This window comes from Otolemur garnettii, unplaced genomic scaffold (assembly GCF_000181295.1).
Source record: "Otolemur garnettii isolate 467f Iridium unplaced genomic scaffold, OtoGar3 scaffold00016, whole genome shotgun sequence".
Lineage (NCBI taxonomy): Eukaryota > Metazoa > Chordata > Mammalia > Primates > Galagidae > Otolemur > Otolemur garnettii.
In genome coordinates, this window is record NW_003852411.1 from 7655133 (window position 1) to 7674008 (window position 18876).

General features: G+C 33.2%; 1 protein-coding gene across 1 annotated transcript in view; it reads right to left on the reverse strand.

Annotated features, from left to right (window-relative positions):
* Nucleotides 1-4868: 4868 nt before the first annotated feature.
* Nucleotides 4869-18876, reverse strand: part of ODR4 (odr-4 GPCR localization factor homolog) — a 51721-nt gene continuing 37713 nt past the window's right edge. The window contains exons 13-15 of the mRNA XM_023510852.1: nucleotides 16453-16638; nucleotides 7688-7798; nucleotides 4869-6603 (exon numbers count right to left, since the gene is read on the reverse strand). Of these exons, the coding sequence (XP_023366620.1) occupies nucleotides 6536-6603; nucleotides 7688-7798; nucleotides 16453-16638 (365 nt within the window). The 3' untranslated portion in view covers nucleotides 4869-6535. The remainder of the gene's footprint in view (nucleotides 6604-7687; nucleotides 7799-16452; nucleotides 16639-18876) is intronic.

The window sequence follows — 18876 nt, forward strand, 5'->3', positions numbered from 1 at the left end:
GTAACTGTATTGGAACATCCTCCCTACTCAACTGATCTGGCTCCAATAACTTTTTTCTTTACCTGAAAAATACTGAAAGAAAGACATCTTGATGACATTAAGGGTAATATAATAGCTTTGAAGGCTATTACAGAAAAAACAGAGTTCCATAATTGCATTCGAGAGTGGACTAGGCACTGGAATTGGTGCATAGTTTCCCAAGTGGAGTCCTTTGAAGGTGGCCATAGTGATATCCAGCAATGAAGTATGTAGCACTTTTTCTAGGATGAGTTTGCAAACTTAATTGTCAGACTTTCTATGTTCTCTGCTCCTAGAATCATAAGGAATTAGAGACATGTGCCAAAATGGAGTTTAGAGCTGCTCTCTCATTTTTCTCACTTTTTGAACAAGAGTTCTATGTTGTCTGACTCAACATTATATTCTGAGTGAATATGGGAAAGAAAACTCATCTTCAGTTTCGTGCATCTTTAGAGAGGAATTGCGGCAAAGATGCCTCCTATGGGAGAAAGTGATTTAGATAAGATCCTGGGCCTTGAGCTTGAATCTGATGCCATATTGAGACTTAAGGTTTCTTGAGAGGTGGTTAGTGCATTTTCCCACGTGTCAGGAATATGAATTACTACGGCCAGAAGGTGTTTTATAAAAACCAATCACTGAAGATCGCAGTCATCAATCTTTTCCTTCTTGTGTATGCACACCCCTTCCCCAACAAGAGGTAAAGGGTTGTCTTTTATTTTTTTGTGCCTTTTTTAATCTGGAAAAATCCAAATGGATTACTTCAACCAACACAATGCAGTGGAAATTATGTTCTAAGACTTCCAAGACAGGGTCCCAAAAGGACTCAGCTTCTATAAACCTCTTCTTGGAAAGCTCACACAGGTTGCTACTTCTTAGATACAAGCCACCCATCTTTGAAAAACTCCAAACCTTATGAAGATACCACATAATTGAAGTGTGGTAGCTGAGTTCCCAGCTGATAGCCACTGTTAACTACCAAGCTTGTGAATGAGCTATTTTGGATGTTTCAAGCACAATACAATCCCTAGGTAATTGTAGCTCCAGCCATCATTATGTGCAGCAGAACAACTCAGCTGATTCCTATCAATTCACAGAATTATGAGGGAAGTGGAAACAGTTGATGATTTGAGCCGATTAAATTTGGAAATAATTTTTAATAGAAAACCAAAAATGTTTCATGTATTCATGTGTTACATTTTGCATCCCTGTCCTGACATCATTCCCACTGAGATAATAAACACTATGCTGAATCATTGACTTATCATTACTTTTAAAGTTTTATCACATTTCTGTATTCCTACATAATACAATTTAGGTTTGTTTTTTACTTTATAAAAGCTGTTATCACAATGTATGTACACTTCTGAGACTTTACTGTTATATTTCTAAGATTCCTGTAGGTTGCTGAAGGTAGTTGTTCTCCCTACTAAATAAAATTACAAAACCTACAATTTATATGAGGCCTGATAATTAAGTGTATGAGAAAAGGAGCTACGTACCTCATTGTTGAATATTATCACTGCAGTCACCTTTGTACTATGCCCCTGGAGATCCTATGCACTGATATCAGTCCACCCTTCAAAGTAATTTTGGAACTCCTTCTCTAGAATGACCATCAGAGTTGTCAAACAAAATTACAAAACCTACAATTTATACAAGATCTAACAATTAAGTTCACAAACTTAATTGGCAGCACTATACAAACAACTTCCTAAGATTTCATCACTTCGGTATGTCATTGTCTCGCCACTGTGTTTGTGTCGACATGTGTTATTGTGCTAAGTGGCATTCATTATTAATGTTGCATATTTTTGTGTGCCATACAAGGACAGCTCTGATGGTCATTCCAGAAAAAAAGGACTTCCAAACTGCTTTGAATGGGAGCACTTTGAAGGTAACCATAGTGATATTCAGCAAGGAGGTACATACCACTTTTTCTATCATGCGTTCGCAAACTTCATTGTCAGAACTTTATATTTTATTATGTCAATGGAAAGTTAACTGGTTGCACACAGGGCTGCCACGAGCATTATAACATGTGTACTTGGAGGCGTATGTGTGCAAGAATTTCTCTACGTATACATGCAGAGGTAGAATGGTTAGGTATGTGAATATATAACTCTGTGAGGCAGTGCCAAATTCCTTTCTGAAGAGTGTATCAACTCGACATCCTACCTGCAATGTTAAAAGGTGTCTTTCAATGCACATGGTCTTCATTGGTTTATCTTATTTCTTAATTTTTCAATCTTGTGTAAAATACTATTCATTATATTCTCAATTAATCACTTATGAGGTTAAACATAGTTTTCATGTGTTCAGTCATACCCCTTTAAAATACCTGGTTTCTGTCTTTTGCTCATTTTTCTACAGAACAGTGACAAATAGAAGAGGCGGTAACAAGCATCCTTCTTGGACTTCTGGCTTTTAATGCACACAATTTCATCATCATGCACTGCCTTTTCACACAGTAAATTCTGCTTATTAATGGGGCTTTTGACTTATATGTTAATAAGTTTTCTTCTCTTAACTGAATGTGTCTCATTTTAGTATCATTAAGTTAAACCAGCCCCATGCAATAAGCTGGAAATTATTCCTTTATCGTCTATTCTTAGAGTTTGTTTTATACAAACTGCTCAAATAGAATGGCCTTTGAAAGAGGGGTAAAACTTAACTGTAAACCTGTGACAGGTATTGTCAAAAATTTTTTCATTAGTCTTATCTTTTTTCCATCTCTGCTTCATCTCTGTGGATAGGCCTCCCTTTTCAATCTCTGTTGTTTACTTCTCCATTTTCTTCTTGTTCAATTATGCCAGTTTTATTGTTTTGCATGAAAACAACTTTGACATAGTGACTACCTTTTTTAAATTCACTGATTTACTCCCTTGCCTATATTTCATTGCTTTTACATTCTGCTTTTTTAAAAACTTATTACATATTTAATATTTTTCCTGATTTAAGCATTTAAAGCCATTTTCCTTCAAAATGCTGTTTCTGCTGCATCACCCAATTTTTTAAAATGCCTTACTTATAATTAGGCCCTATTAATAAGGATTTGTTTCCTTGTTTCATTTTTAAACATTTTAAAAACTGTATGATTTTTAAAAACTTAACCTTTATTATTTACCTATTCTTGTTTCAGGATATCTACTTAAAGCCAATTGTTTGAAATTTATTGTGATTTATTCTAGCACATGTTCAATTTTTGCTAATATACAATACTTTAGAAAAATAGTTGTTAAATATATTCTTCTAAATATGTCCATTGAATCACATCGCCATTGCATTATTTAAATGTCTTCACCCATTCTTTGCTTGATGTACAGGCAGTCTCTGGGTTATGAATGAGGTAGGTTCTGTAAGTTTGTTCCTACATTGGATTTCTAGGTGGGACAGGTACATTTGTCTATCACCCGTAATAGCCTCTATACGTGTGAGTCATTCATAATTCAGATGTTTGTAACTTGGGGCCTGCCTGTATCAATAAGTGAGAGCTGTTGAAATTTTCTACAGTAGTTCAATTTGTGGCTCCAGACCTACATAGTTGGTACATTTTGAAGCTATTTCATAAGGTATATAAAAATTGAAAATTATTATATATTCCTAGTGAATTGATCCAGTTACTATTTTTAATGGCTTTCTCCATCTTTATATCATAAAGTCTACTTTTTTTTTTTTTTGCAGTTTTGGCCAGGGCTGGGTTTGAATCCGCCAACTCCAGCATACGGGTGAGCACTCTACTCCTTTCATCAACAGGTGCCACCCCATAAAGTCTAATTGTGATTAATACCACTAAAGCTACACAAGTTTTTCTTTGCTATTTAGCTAATGCATTAACTTTTTTACCTTCAATCTCCTAATGTCTTATATTGTAGATGCTTTTCTTTTAAAGTCTGTAATTAGGAATTTTTTTTTTTTTTTGAGACAGAGTCTCAAGCTGTCCCCCTTGATAGACTGCCCTGGCATTACAACTCACAGCAACCTCAAACTCTTGGGCTTAAGCAATTCTCCTGCCTCAGCCTCCCAAGTAGCTGGGACTACAGGCGCCCAACACAACACCTGGCTATATTTTTTGTTGCCATTGTCATTGTTGTTTAGCTGGCCCAGGCTGGGTTCAAACCTGTCAGCTTTGGTGTGTGTGGCTATGCTACTGGCACTGAGCCCTATAGTTAGGATTTTTTAAAAAATCTATCAATTTGTCATTTAATTAGGTAATTCAATCTACTCACATTTAATTATCATTAAACTTGATATTATCATCTTACTTACATCGAACCTTGCCCCACCCCCCAAATTTCTTTCTTTATTTGTATTGAATTATTGCCTTCCTACTCTATATTTTAAACTTCTTTTGCTTTGGAATGATTAATCCCCTATTAATTTAGCAGTTACCCTTTAAATATGACTATAGATATTTAACATAATCAATTTTAAAGTTAAACAGTATCTTAACCAGTTTTCTGAATAATAAAAATGCCACAGAACACTTTAATCAACCTTTCCCACCTTATGAGCTACTATCCAGTTTGTTAGTTAGAACCTTATTTTACAATTCCACATTATTAATGTTGCATAAGAAGTTTATTTCATTTTACATTTGTTTACAATTCCTTAAAAACATTTCTTCATCATGATTGTTTTATGCAAACAACATTTAAATTTGCAATTGTTTATTAGTTTATTTGCTCATTACTTCTTCAGTTTCAGATCATCCTTTGGGAATCGTTTTCCTTCTTGAAGATCATCCTTTGGCAGTTTCCTTAATGAAGGTTGGCTGACGTAAAATTCATTTTTCATCTGAACGTGTATTTATTTCAGTTTTATTTGGTGTAGATTCTGACAATCAATTTTTATCAAAATTCTGAAGATATTATTCTATCATCTTCGGTACACGGTTGCAGCTGGGAAGCCTGCTAAGCATCTGTCTTGCCTTTATAATGATGATTTTTCCCCCTTTGGGTTGGTTTTGTGTGTTTGACACCTTGCAGTTTCCTACCTTGGGTCTAGGGATGAATTTTATTTGAGTATGTTTTGGGATTTGTTGTGCTTCCCGAATTTATGAATTCATGTGTTTCCAACAAATGTTGAAAATTCCGTCATCTCTTCAAATATTGCCTCTCTTCCTTTCTCTCCTCCTGGTCTTTATACTTATTAATTTTCTAATAATTTTTAGCTCCTTATTTCTTGCCTGCTCAGTGGGTTATGACTTAAATCTAGCTGCCAGCTCTCTTGTCTCTTCACCTGATGCTAATGATACTCAATGTGTCTAAAAGTTTCTTTTTTTCTTACTTCAATAAATATACATCTCAGTTCTAAATTGTTTCTTTTTCACACCTGCCTGTGGTTACATCCTTCATTTCTTATGTTGGTAATGAGATTTGGGGAAATGAATTCACTGTTTACTTTTTCTATAGGTTCTTTCTCATGCTCGCTAGTTTCAACTTATGCCTTGTGATCTACAGTCATGAAATACTACTACTTGACCATAATCTATGGGAATCTTAGACCTAAATAAGGAACATTTGCCTTTGCTTCTGCCAGGAGCTAGAGTACTACAAACTGAGGGCCATTTAACTTTCTTTAACTGACCTTTCTAGAACAGCATCTCAGATTTGGGTCTCTCCTTGTTTCTGATTTGAGGCAAACTACATGTGCCATGCTGCTATTGGTATCTGCCATACTGGAAGCCATAGTCCACTTCTGTGCTTAATATAATATTCGTGATTCCTAACATAAAACATATTCAGTTTTGTAGAGGAGGAAACAGAGCGGTGAATCTTGAAGATTTCTCATACTTCCTTTGAGCCTATTTAAAAGTAGATTTTATTCAGGACCTAGTTGTTTTACAATTTCTAGTCTACCATACTGCTGAGAGAAAAAGTCTTATTTTATATATTAAATATATTAAAACTATTATGATATACTTCAGGATTACTTCAGGTTGTCAACAATAACCTGAAAAAGCACATAATTTATGTCATTCTTCAACGACTCAAACCTCTCCAGAAAGGTTTTCTACTCCTTGATTAGAACAAAAGCATACAGTTTATTGGAAATGAATATATATTAGAAAGGTTCAAGAGGATGAACTAACCCCAAGGTTGCCCCACTTGGTAGAAATTTCTCCTAATCTTCTATTATTAAGATAATGAGTCAACACTTGACTGTTCAGCATTTAATGTCCTGATTAATGTGTGATCCAGATTAGTAGGACTAATATCTGTGATCAGTAATATCCCATCATTTTGAGCCTTTTAAAAATAGATAATAATGATTTGTTACATGCAGTTTCCCTCTAGATGCACACCTTTATTTTTGGAAACCTGGGCCACCTATAATATAAACAGGCTAACCAAGGCAGCTGGTGATTTCCTTTTAGTCAGAAAACATACCTCATTGGTATTATGGCAGCAGATTTGGTGGCTACTATCTTAAATACAAATGGATTGTTTATAATTTTATTACTCATAATTGTTGATCAGTATTCTCTGGATGATCAGGAAGATCTTTGTGCCTCACTCTAATCACTGAAGTAGTGGAAGGAGATACCCGCAGCAAGGACTGTAACTGCAAATGCTGCGATCATACCTGTAAGTAAAACAAACAAAACAAATGAAAATGGAATGACTGTAAGAAAGGCTTAACTAATCCTGGGTTTGGAAATGTGGGTGACAGATGGGTCAAAACAACGATACACACATATATACATACACATATGCTATCACAGACACACACACACACAAGTATGTACTAAAACCCAGCCAAATCTTAGAGAAAATTACAGAAGTTGATTATTTGTATTGCAAATGTTAGACAAAGTGTCTCTCTTACACACACGTGTACTCTCAGACATACCTAAGAGAAAACCTAAAATTCCTTAAACAGATTCTATAGATGTATTGACATGCAAGCTGTCTCAGAAACTAAACGGAGTAGCCTAGACATAAACGCACACACGTGCACACAAATACAAATTAATCTAATGACTGACAAAAACTACAACTAAGTCTTCTGGCTCATAATTCTCAGGGAAAAGCCTTTTTTTTTTTTTTTTTGCAGAGACAGGCTTTATCACCCTTGGTAGAGCTGTGGTGTCACAGCTCACAGCAACCTCCAACTCCTGGGCTTAGGCGATTCTCTTGCCTCAGCCTCCCAAGTAGCTGGGCTCAGTGAAAAGTCTTCATGCTTAACATTTCTTAAGTTGTCACTCCACTGAACAGTCTACATGTTCTTTATTTAAAAACTCTGAAAAAATGTTCAAGAGACATTTGCACTTCTTAAACCCTATAAAATACAAAATTCATTATACATTTCCAGACTTCAATTTGACTTTTTTTCATTGGACACCCATCAAAATCTCTTGCAATGGTAATTCTAGGAATGTTTGGAAAATATTAGCCTTTCTACACTAACATATTTTTGAAACTACATTCTTTTCTTCTAAAAATACAAAAAGAAAATAGGATGTGTCATCCCTGAGGGCACTTAGAAGATAACACATTATTTATAAATCTTTCTAGCTCTAGGGCTTGGCATATTCTATAATATCCAACAAATACTGACTTAATTTAGCATTTTTAAGAAAGCAAAATGAAATGAAGATAATTTTAAAGTAACAGGAAAACTCTTATCCAAAAATTATCTTTTCAATGTTACAGAAGAAGTAAAATACCTATGTTTTGCTGAATCTTCAATGCTATTGTGGTTTTAATTGATTGCTCTGGTTGTTCATCATCAGTGTTGTCCAATGAAGCTTGACTATTCACAGAGGAACTCATATAAGCTGCAAGAGGATAATAATAATACTAAATTCCACAAAAAGTAAGAATTACCATTTTAAAAAGTTTTAAAACACATTATAAAGAAATACAAAATCAAAACCATTTTCCTTCCATATGCCTTTCAAGTAATATAATGAATTTGCTCCTTATCAAATGAAAGTGAATTAAATTTAATGGAATATATGTCAAACTGACATAGTTTTCAAAACAGTTCATATAGCTTTATCACTGACACAGAGCCAGGTCTAGATAACTCTTAAAAATTATAATTTATTTATTATATAGTAGTAGAGATAAACTGATACCAAAAACCACACCAGATAGTAAAAGGGTAAATTTCAATATTAATTGAGACTAATTTATATTATTCTTCTTGGTGGTTTCAGCAATTAATAATTTAAGTTGCTATTAACAATAAAACCATGGATTAACAAACTGCAGCCCATGCCCAAGATTTGTCTTTTTGGTTTTTTTTTTTACAGCTCTTGAGCTAAAAATGAATTTTTAAACCTTTAAAGGGTATAAAAAAAGAATATGTGAAAGAAACCTTATGTGGCTGACAAAGTCTAAAATATTTCTTATTTGGTCTCATACAAAAAAGTCCGCTTACTCTTCATCTAATTGGAAATTTGAAATATTCAAAGATACAAGCAAAACATGATTAGAAGTTTTATCTTAGAAAACTCTGAATATTTAGCAAGGTAAGGATGTTATCCCATTTCACAGATGAAAAACAAAACCTGGGAGGTTAAGTGCACATTTAAGGGTCATAGACAGTAACCTCAGGACTGAACATAAGTTACAAGTTCTCTTTCTACTTCATTATGCTGACAGCAATTTATGTAGGTTGGCCTAACTGAATTTAATGAACATGTCTGAACTGATAAATTCCCTACAGGTCACACAGGCCAGTGGTTTTTAGTATTTTTTTTCTAATGTTTAAGAAAATAAATAGAATCCGAAAGAAAATCTCAAGTATGTAAATAGATGAAAAGCAGTCCTGCTCAGGCTGAAGCAGGGACAGAGAGCTCCTGAAGTGATGCACCTCCTCTCTTCCCACCACCCAGAGGTGGAGTAGAGTGTGCTGCTCTGTAGGACTCTCCAGAGCAGCAAATGAAAGCAACTACATTGGATTTATCCCATTATTTACAAAAAAAGAGGGCAGAACTAAGAAAAGAGAACTGCAGGATGAAAGAGAAATATTACTGTTTAAATTTAAAGCAAAATAGCCTATTATTTGAATTTAAAATGTTCCTGTAGACATCTATGTATCCCAACATACTATGGATGACATATAAACTTAATGAAATAAATATCTATGATGCCAAAATAAGTGAAAAAAAAAGAAAAAGATTATCTACTTATTAATTTCCCATAAAGAAAAGTTTACTGTTATTTTCAATAATTGCTAGTAGCTATTTCATTAGAATAGAGGGCACCACCATTATTTTTTCTCTTTAAGCATATAACTAAAGTACTTTAAGAACAAACAAAAAAACTTCTTCTCTTTTATTCTACTCTTACATCAAATCAGTCAAAAAGACAACAAATTCTTCTGAAGCATCTTAAAAACATCCAGTAGTCTTCTCTATTTCAACCGTTTATATTATAGTAGTTTTTTCAGGAGCTATAATACGGTAATCAGTAGTTCTAGATTACATTAACTCACTAAATTAAAACTTCTTCCAACTTTAGTCTATAGCTCTAAAAGTTGAATGGATAATATGTTATTCATGCTTAAACAAATGAACAAAAAGATCGTCTCTTCTACGAGCAAGTATATCTTCCAAAAAGTTTTTCTTTCATATTTGAGCCAATAAAATCCTATTTCAGATAAAAATAATAAAGTATTCATCATACCTACTTGCTATAGGAATTTCTTTACTTGAATATTTGTATACAAAGCACATGAAAATATATTACACATTTAATATTGAATTGCTACATATGAGGATCATGCTCTTATAAGTCAAAAGTAATTTATTTCTATAAAAGACATTCCACTGCTTTTCTTTCCATTTTTAAATCTGTCATACAAAATCATGTGATTTGATACAAATCTGAGATAATTTTAACAAAGCAGAATGTTTTTCAAGGATGAATAAGGACTTATCACAACAATTTATTTATCTGTTTATGGTGGTGGCTACGAGATTTTAACTCAAATCTCAGGCATTGTGTCACTTCACCAATATTTCAATATGTTATCTGAAATTTAAATGCAAATAACATGATTCAACAGGAAAACCAATCCCTAAAACCATGTAATTTTAAATTCAGACAAATTCCAAATTAATCATGTAAGATAGTAACCTTGAGTACCTGTCAACAAAAGAGAAAACAAGGGTCATGGTGAATGCATGCAAAGTTGTAGATGTGCTTAGATTTCATTCCAAGATACTGATAGGTAGGCAGGACTATTTAGAAGCTTAAAATGAAATGTTAGAACTTGAACTCTTTAGTTGTCATCTTCTCTATCCCTAAATCCAAAATTATGATGTATCACTATAGTCAGCAATTTAGCCATAAAATTACATCTCCTGTATTACTCATTTTTCCTATATAATTAAATTATCAATGTTTAACTAAATAACAAAAATTAATTTCAGCTCTGATATCAAGACAGAACTGGCAAAGATTAGTTTCACTACATTTTAAAGATATGCCTGAAAATTTTTTTAGCTGATACTATGGATAAACTACATCTGATTTATTAAGTTAAAGTCTACTAGGAGATGACTAACACATCTAAGAAATTTTAAAACCATGGCTATCCCTCACCTTAAGTGAGTCATTTTGACAAACAAGTTGTTCTTCATCCCTTAAGTCATCTAAAAGTATGTTATTTTAAGATACTTACTTGGCAAAATATGTATTTTAAACATAGCAACTACTTGGCAACTATATTATATAAAGTAATTAAATAATAATTGAGCAAATAATACAAGTTGAGTATACCTTATTCAAAATGCTTAGGACCAAAAGTATTACAGATTTCAGATTTTTCTGGATTTCTGAATATATGAATTATCCTTACTTGACTGATCATTCCGAATCAGAAATCCAAAATCTGAAATGCTCCAATGAGCATTTCCTTTAAGCAACATGTTGACATTCAAAGTTTCAGATTTTGGAGCATTTTGGATTGTCAGATTAAATCTTCAGTGTCAAATATTTTGAAAATAAAGCCAGATATTTATAACAAATCTAATGCTCCTAAATGTACAATAACTGATTTCAGTTTTTCAATTTGAATACTTGAACTCCACTTTTTAGAGGTTATATGGAAATCCTAATTTGAAATATTTAGGAAAATCTTGGCATGTTCCAAATGGAAATGTTCCAAAGAAGATTTCCTTTGAGTGCCCCCAAAGTTTCAGATTTTGGAGCATTTCAGATTTTGGATTTTCAAACTAAAGATATTCAACCTGGAATAATGATGAAAAAAGGGAAAAATTACTATTATAAAATTTTAATGTATTCATACCAACACTGTTACTGTAAATTATAGGCTATTGCTAATAATTAAGAGATTTTTTCTGATTAAATTATTGACCAAAACATTGTCAGATGTTTATATTCATTATAATCATTATCACTAATCTTCATTAAGTTCTTAGGTACTCTGCAGACCTTACTACATTCTCCGTATAATTAGTAATACACGCACATTCTATCTTCCAAATCAGAAAAGAAGTTAGTTATTCCTTACATAAAACCAATGCTTAATAAATATCTGATAGACATACTAAATGCTGCAAACTAAATTAATATTTCTGGGACAATAATGAGTGGTATATATCTTCATAGAAAAGACAGTTTCATGTCTTTTAAATGTTCCATACCCCTTAAGATGTTCTGAACTATTGAGCCATAGAACTATGACTATTACAGCCTTTTTCAAACCCTAACCCTAACCCTCATCATGTTCAGTACAGTGCACTACACAAACCTTAAAAACCTGGCTAGGCATAAACTTATAATTTTTCATAAGCACAAAATAAGCATGAAAAGGATGTTCTAAAGATTTCCTAAAAGTGATTTATTCAGTATTTATTAATCTGTATTAATTTATTATTATTATTATTGCAGTTTTTAGCCAGGGCTGGGTTTGAACCCACTACCTCCAGCATATGGGACCAGCGCCCTACTCCTTTGAGCCACAGATGCTGCCCTTAATCTGTATTAATTTATTAGTAGATACTATGAGCACCTATTGTGTTTTAGGCAGAAAGCTCAGATAAAGAAATATTAACTCTCAAAGATCTTACAGTCTAATGTGGAAAAGAAAATCATTAAATATAATTTGCTACCAGTTACCAAAAGCTAGAAAAAAAAAATTAAAAAATGCAAATGATTTAAAAAATTTTAAGTGAACCTAGGGCAATGTGGAGCTGGAGTTGGAGACTGAGACCAGGGGCCCAGAGTGACGCTCCCCGCCCCAGTCTCAGGTCACCGACTAACTATGCAGAGAAGGAGATCCAGAGTTCTAATCTGAAACCGTCCGTCATTGGGGACAGATGGTCCTGGGAATTAGAAAGCCAAACAGGAGCAGGAGAAGGAAGTGGCAAAAGTCACTATCAAGAAGGAAGATCTGGAGCTGACCATGACAGAGATGGAGATCTCTGGAGCAGCAGCAGAAAGGAGCTTGCGGGGACACATGGACAATGTGGTAGAGGCTTTTATTGCCCTAACCAATGGATGTGTGGTTTCTCAGATATACTTACTGGATTAACTTACTGCAGTAAAGATTTTGTCTTTTGAAAAAAAAAAAAAAATTAAGTATGTAAAGTAATACCTGTTAAAAGAACAGCACAGAATAGCGAAGTAGTAAGAAAGTTTAGCAGAATTGTTGACATAGTCTGAGCTCATCAAAGTTAATGACAAGTTAGTTATCTACAAAGACATTTTTTAAAAAATTCTACTTAGCTCCTTAATCAGAGGATCTGCATTTTGTTATTCTTTGGACCAAATCCCTATGACTGACAAAATCAGTAACTTGATAAAATTTTACTGAATACTTAACACGCTAACGCTAAGCTTTTAGTAAAGTGCTAGAAATGCAATGTGAACAGGAGGGGCACAGCCCCTTCCTTGTGAATCTTAGGGAAAAATAAAAAAGTTTGCTGAAATGTATATATAATAGTTTTATAAGAGTTTGACTTTAGTGGGTTTTAGTTTTGTTTGGGGGAGGCTGTCATGCAAGACAGCTATAGTTACCTCATAAGAATATACTACAGTGGGTTGGGCTTGGAGACTCATGCCTGTAATCCTAAACTTTGAGGGGTCAAAATGGAAGGACTGCTTGAGCTCAGGAGTTCAAGATCAGCCTGAACAAGAGTGAGACTCCATCTCCACTAAAAATAGAAAAATTAGCCAGGCATTATGACAGGTGCCTATAGTCCCAGCTAGGTGGGAGGCTGAGGCAAAAGGATTGTCTGAACCCAGCAGTTTGAGGCTGCTTTTTGTGAGCTAGGTTAAGGCCAAGGCACACTAGCCTGGGGCAACAAAGTGAGCCTCTATCTCAAAAAAAAAAAAAAAGAAAAAGGAATGTATTACAGTGGGAAGCTTCTTAAGTTTTTTTTAAATGTCTTAGCCATATAAAGAATATTAACCTGTTATTGTTTTAAAGTATAACTTAAAAAGCACAAAATAAAATATAAACTAATCTATGTGCTTAGTGTTTAAAATACAACATGAAATTAAAGCATGAGTTAAAAATATTTAAGGCAGATGACAACCTTGAAAATCTAAATGAAATCTCTCTCAATTCATACTTTTTTATATCAGATTTTAAAATACCTTGTGAATGGGACAAGTAACACATACAAGCTACCTTTGGTCATTCTTAGTTTAAGAATGTGATATGCACTAAGAGTGTGACAAAGAATTTGAAAAATACAAAAACAATATATCACAGATCCAAGATTCCATTCAACAAGGAGTAAATTACACTGACATAATCTAGAGGAAATTCATCAAGAATAATATAACATCATTCATTTACACTTTAAAAAGTTTAAACAGATAGAATGAAGGATGTCAGGCTACAATAAGTAGACCCCAGAGACTATGAAACAAAATCAGTAGGAAAAAAGCATAGATTTAGAACCAAACTTTCTAAGACCAAATTCTAGCTCCATCATTCCATAATCCCAGAAAAGTTTTTTCTGAGCCTTAATTCTCTCACCTGGAAGATGTGGTTAAAAATAGCACCTACATTATAGTGTTGTTATATAATTAACACTTAATTTAGTATTAGTTAAATAATTTAGTATTTGTAAAGCTTTTAAAACAGTGCCTGGCAGGTAGAAGGTTCTATATAATTAATAGCTAATATTGTTTTTAGAGTTATTAGATTCAATTCAGTATAACATATTTGAAGAAAGGTGAACCACAGTATATTTCAAAAAGTTAATTTTTTTTTTTAAGGTCACTGATCCTACAGAGCCTTTTTATTTTTTTTTGAGACAGTCTCACTACGTCACCCTCAGTAGAGTCCTGTGGCGTCACAGCTCACAGCAACTTTAAACTCCTGGGCTTAAGCAATTCTCTTGCCTCGGCCTCCCAAGTAGCTGGGACTACAGGCACCCACCACAATACCCGGCTATTTTTTGGTGGTAGTTATCATTGTTATTTGGCAGGCCCAAGCTGGGTTCAAACCCGCCAGCTCTGGTATATGTGGCTGGTGCCCTAGCCAGTGAGCAACAGGCACTGAGCCACCTACAGAGTTTTTCCCCAAGAAAAAAATTATACTATTATTTTCCAGTGGTTTGTGGATTTCTAAAAGTCAGCTCTGACCCTAAGGACTTTGGACATTACAGATTAAAAATTCCTAAACTAGAGAAAGGTAAACAAGATGGTAAGGAAAAAACGTGGTCTAGAAATTATGATGAAGAGAACAGGTAAAGATATGTGAAAATATATGGCTTTGAAATAATTAAAACATAACAGTTGACCTCAAATTTAAAGGATGGGCTCAGTGAGGAAGGAGTACTTAGGTTTTATTGCTCTACATTATTAAATAAAGTATAGTTGATAAGGAGACAGACTGGTACTCAGAATAAGGAAGAACAGAATCTGAATATCCATAAGCCAAGGATATCAAGTTCAATACTATAACAAAGAGGTTGGATTAGGTCAACTCTAATGATCTCACCAACATCACAGAATTCATTCGGGTTATCACCAATAGAAAAAAACTACTGATATGCATTAGTGACAGAGAAATGAACAAAACGAACAAAAATCCCTGCCTTCATGATTCTCAGTTTGGTTGGCAGAGATAATGAAGTCACTCATTTGAGAAAACACATTTTGGAAAGTAGTTTATTTTTTTACCAGTCTATTTTCAAAAAATAGATATTATCTGCTACGGAATATGCTATAGTTATACCTTTTAAAACATTAGTTTTCAAGGAAATAAAACATAGCTGTTTCTAAAACACCATGTACTAAGCAATTTAGAATAGTTTTTTTTTGTTTTGTTTGCCTTTTAAACGTACTGTTCCAAGTCATGATGAATACTAATTTAAAGGTGTGAGGAAACTAGAACCTGGTGGTCTCAAACTAATATGAGGCAGTTTACTGACAGATCTGAAATTTCCCAATCAAATTTTCAAAGGAAAATTTCCCAATTTTTCTTACCTGATCACCATAATCTCAAGTGTACTATGAATCAAACACTACTTTTTCTCGCAGGGTGTAGAAATTAGCTACACAAAAAAGGATAACTAAGAAATTTTTAAAAAGACTTAAAAAGACTGCTATATTCAATTTGATGAATACCCATACTCTAAGGTAACCTAAAATTTTTCTACTATGATACACTAAGTTTCAAGAATGATAGCTATTTACTCAACATTTTTGATATTTACAAGTAATTATTATCATACATTTTAAAATGTTTTAGGAAGACTATCTTGTACTTACATATTTATTTATAGGCATGTTTTTATATCCTGTAACTCATGAAAAACACAAACAAAGCAAAAAAGCAAAACAGCCTTCCAAAGTGTATGGTCAAAGGTAAAAGTGATGGCTATTCAACTGGACAGTAGAGCAAATCTACGCTCTGTAACAGTGGTTCTCAACCTTCCTAATGCCGCGAGCCTTTCGTACTGTTCACCCACAGTTTGAGAACCACTGCTCTATAAAAATAGCACGAATCTAATTTTTCAGAATTGCTCATTTCACTTTAGGTGTCCCAATTACATGAAGCAGATATGAAAAGGCAAATAAAATGGAGAAATTGTTTAATACACATAGTATTTTAAAAAAACTTTATGACATGATGGTTTACCAAATAATTAAAATGAGTTTGAGAGATTTTTTCTTTTATGTTAACAGAAATACCTTAAAAAACTTCACATTTTTACTTATTTAGGACTGAACTTGTTCTATGAAGATCTATCTAATTGCTAAGTTTGAAAAAACCTGAAGTCTCTTAAATTTTGAACCATTTTCCAGGAAAATACACACTTTTACGTTTATACACGTAGAAAATAAAAGACTACTAAACGCCTCAGTTAACATTCTGAAGTGTCAAACAGAACTAGTTTTAAGAAAACTGAAAGGCATGCTGTTTAAATTAGACATCTCATAGGTAATCTTGGCTGTTGTCTGATCAGGTTCGTAAATAACATCATATAATTACCTGCATTTATTTCCTCTGCAATTTCCAAGTCTTCTATTTGAATCATATGATCTAGCATCTCTATAAAATGATCTCTGATTTCTTCAGCTGACTCATCACCAAATTTATAATCAGATAACATTACAGTGGATCCAGGAATGGGGACAAAAACTCGATGAGGGAGGATGTGGAACTCTTTTTCAGAATCTAAAAGAAGGAATATCATCAATATTTAGATAGGTCTGTCACTGAAATAATATATTTTAAAAGTATATAGAAATATTTGCATAATAGGAATACAGTTTACAATGTGTCAATGTTTTTCATTTTCTAATTGATCTGGCACAAAACTGTTCATAGTAAATTCTGCTTTGCATGAGATCTGTAATACTACTCACATAAAATTTATAAAGTTATCATTGCCTCAATGTAAAGATGTTGTTGATTATATTAATATATTCGTATATGACTCACTTGTCTATGACAAGTAAGAACTTTATCCTTGGTCTCAGAAACTGCTGTCCTACTAGTTTGTTTTGATCTTAAAAGCACTGTATATTTTATAGTCAATTTTTCCCTTCTTCAAATAACTGGCCAACTTAAACTAAGCGTACTGGATGTGACAGCATACATTTTTATACTGATCTCACTACTGACTTCATCATTCTAGATGTAGCTACTCCCTCTATCAAGCACGTTTAGGGCATCAAGACATATTTTATGTACCAATCTCACCGCCAATCCCACCTTGCTTTCTTATCTTCCTTTTGCATCCTTAATGATACTAACTTTTTTCTTATTTATTTATAATGCCTCTTTGTCAACAGCCTTAAATCATTTTTAAAAAAAGAATCTGATACTAAATAAATAATGAATAATTATGTTTCATTTTTCTTTGAATACTTACAAACCAAATCATATTATTTCCCCAATGTCTGACTATAAGAGTCACTGGTCCATATACATTTTTTATATAAAATTACATAAAAATGTAATTAGTTCAACACTATGATTTTAATGACTATCACAATGACAGAGACTGCATAAAGAAAGACCTCAACATATATATTAAAAGCTACTAAAAGAAAGATCAAGTAGAAAACTAAGGCCCATGTTGATTGTAAGCTACACTTCCTTATCAAGAAACTAGCATAACTTAAATAATTATGAGCAGAAGATGATGAACTAGGCCTTAAGTGTCACTGGGAATGTTATTACCTAAACTGTGCTCCTTCCAGATCCTGTACATTATCTTGTATATGTTAACTGGTAAAATAATTTTACTCTTTGACCAGACTGCCTCCTAGCTGTAGAATTACATTACTGCAATTTGTACTGTGGCACCTAAATTGTCCAGGCATTGCAATTAGGAACATATTATTGTACATTAGACCATGGTCACTTGGAATATATTAAGTACAAGCTCAAAGTTGACTATAATGTATATATTTAAGTGACATGCAAAATATTAAAATTATTTCAAACTACATAAATTCTAAGTTTATCTGAAAAAAGAATAACATGCTATACAATCAAATGTTAAAGAACTGGTTGCAGCTGAGAGTGGTAGCTCATGCCTATAATCCCAGGGTTTGGGAAGCTGAAGTAGAAGAATCACTTGGGGCCAGGACTTTGAAACCAGCCTGGGCAACATGGTCAGGCCCCACATTACAAAATAATAATAATGATTGGTTTTAATCAATGTAAATTAATCATCAAAAAAAGAAAAAGGACTTATAAATTTCAAACTGGAAATTTAATATCAAAACCAAGTTTTCTAGTTAGTCTGAGTTTAAAACTGAGAGGAAAACCTTTTTTGAAAAGACATATCTCAAAAAGAATTCCTAAGAAGAATCCTTTAAGCTATTCCCATAGCAAAGCATCTAGGTTCAACATTATTTGAGCAAGTTCAGAGGAAAAAAAATTAAATTTAAGCCAATATAATAAGAATTAGGGTTCTGTCCACTAAAAATAGAATCCCTAGCTGGTATCACAGTATTATAGAAACTTTTTTAGAACAGGTGATACCAGAGCTCAATGTTAAAGGACAACCAGACATCTGCATAAAGGGATGAGAAGTGTCATCCAGAGAGTGGAATCATGGGCACAGACAAAGAGGATTACAAATGCTCTTAGAAGATAAGTGGTACGGATGGATACTGATGTAGGAGTGGAAGAAGGTAAGAGATTTCACAATTGATGACCTAAATTTTCTCAATGAGTATGATATCTATTGAAAGTTGGACAGGATTGAATGAAGGCTTATAGCAAATTATGAAGAAGGCTTGGAATATGTCTTAAAGAGAATCAAAGAAGAAAAAGCTCCCAATGAGTAAAAAGATTAATTGTTGTTCTTATTTTTCTTACTGTCATTGATATACTAAGTTCTTTCATATGGATAGAAAGAATTCTAAGACTATGTTTACTTTAATGATTGGGAATGTA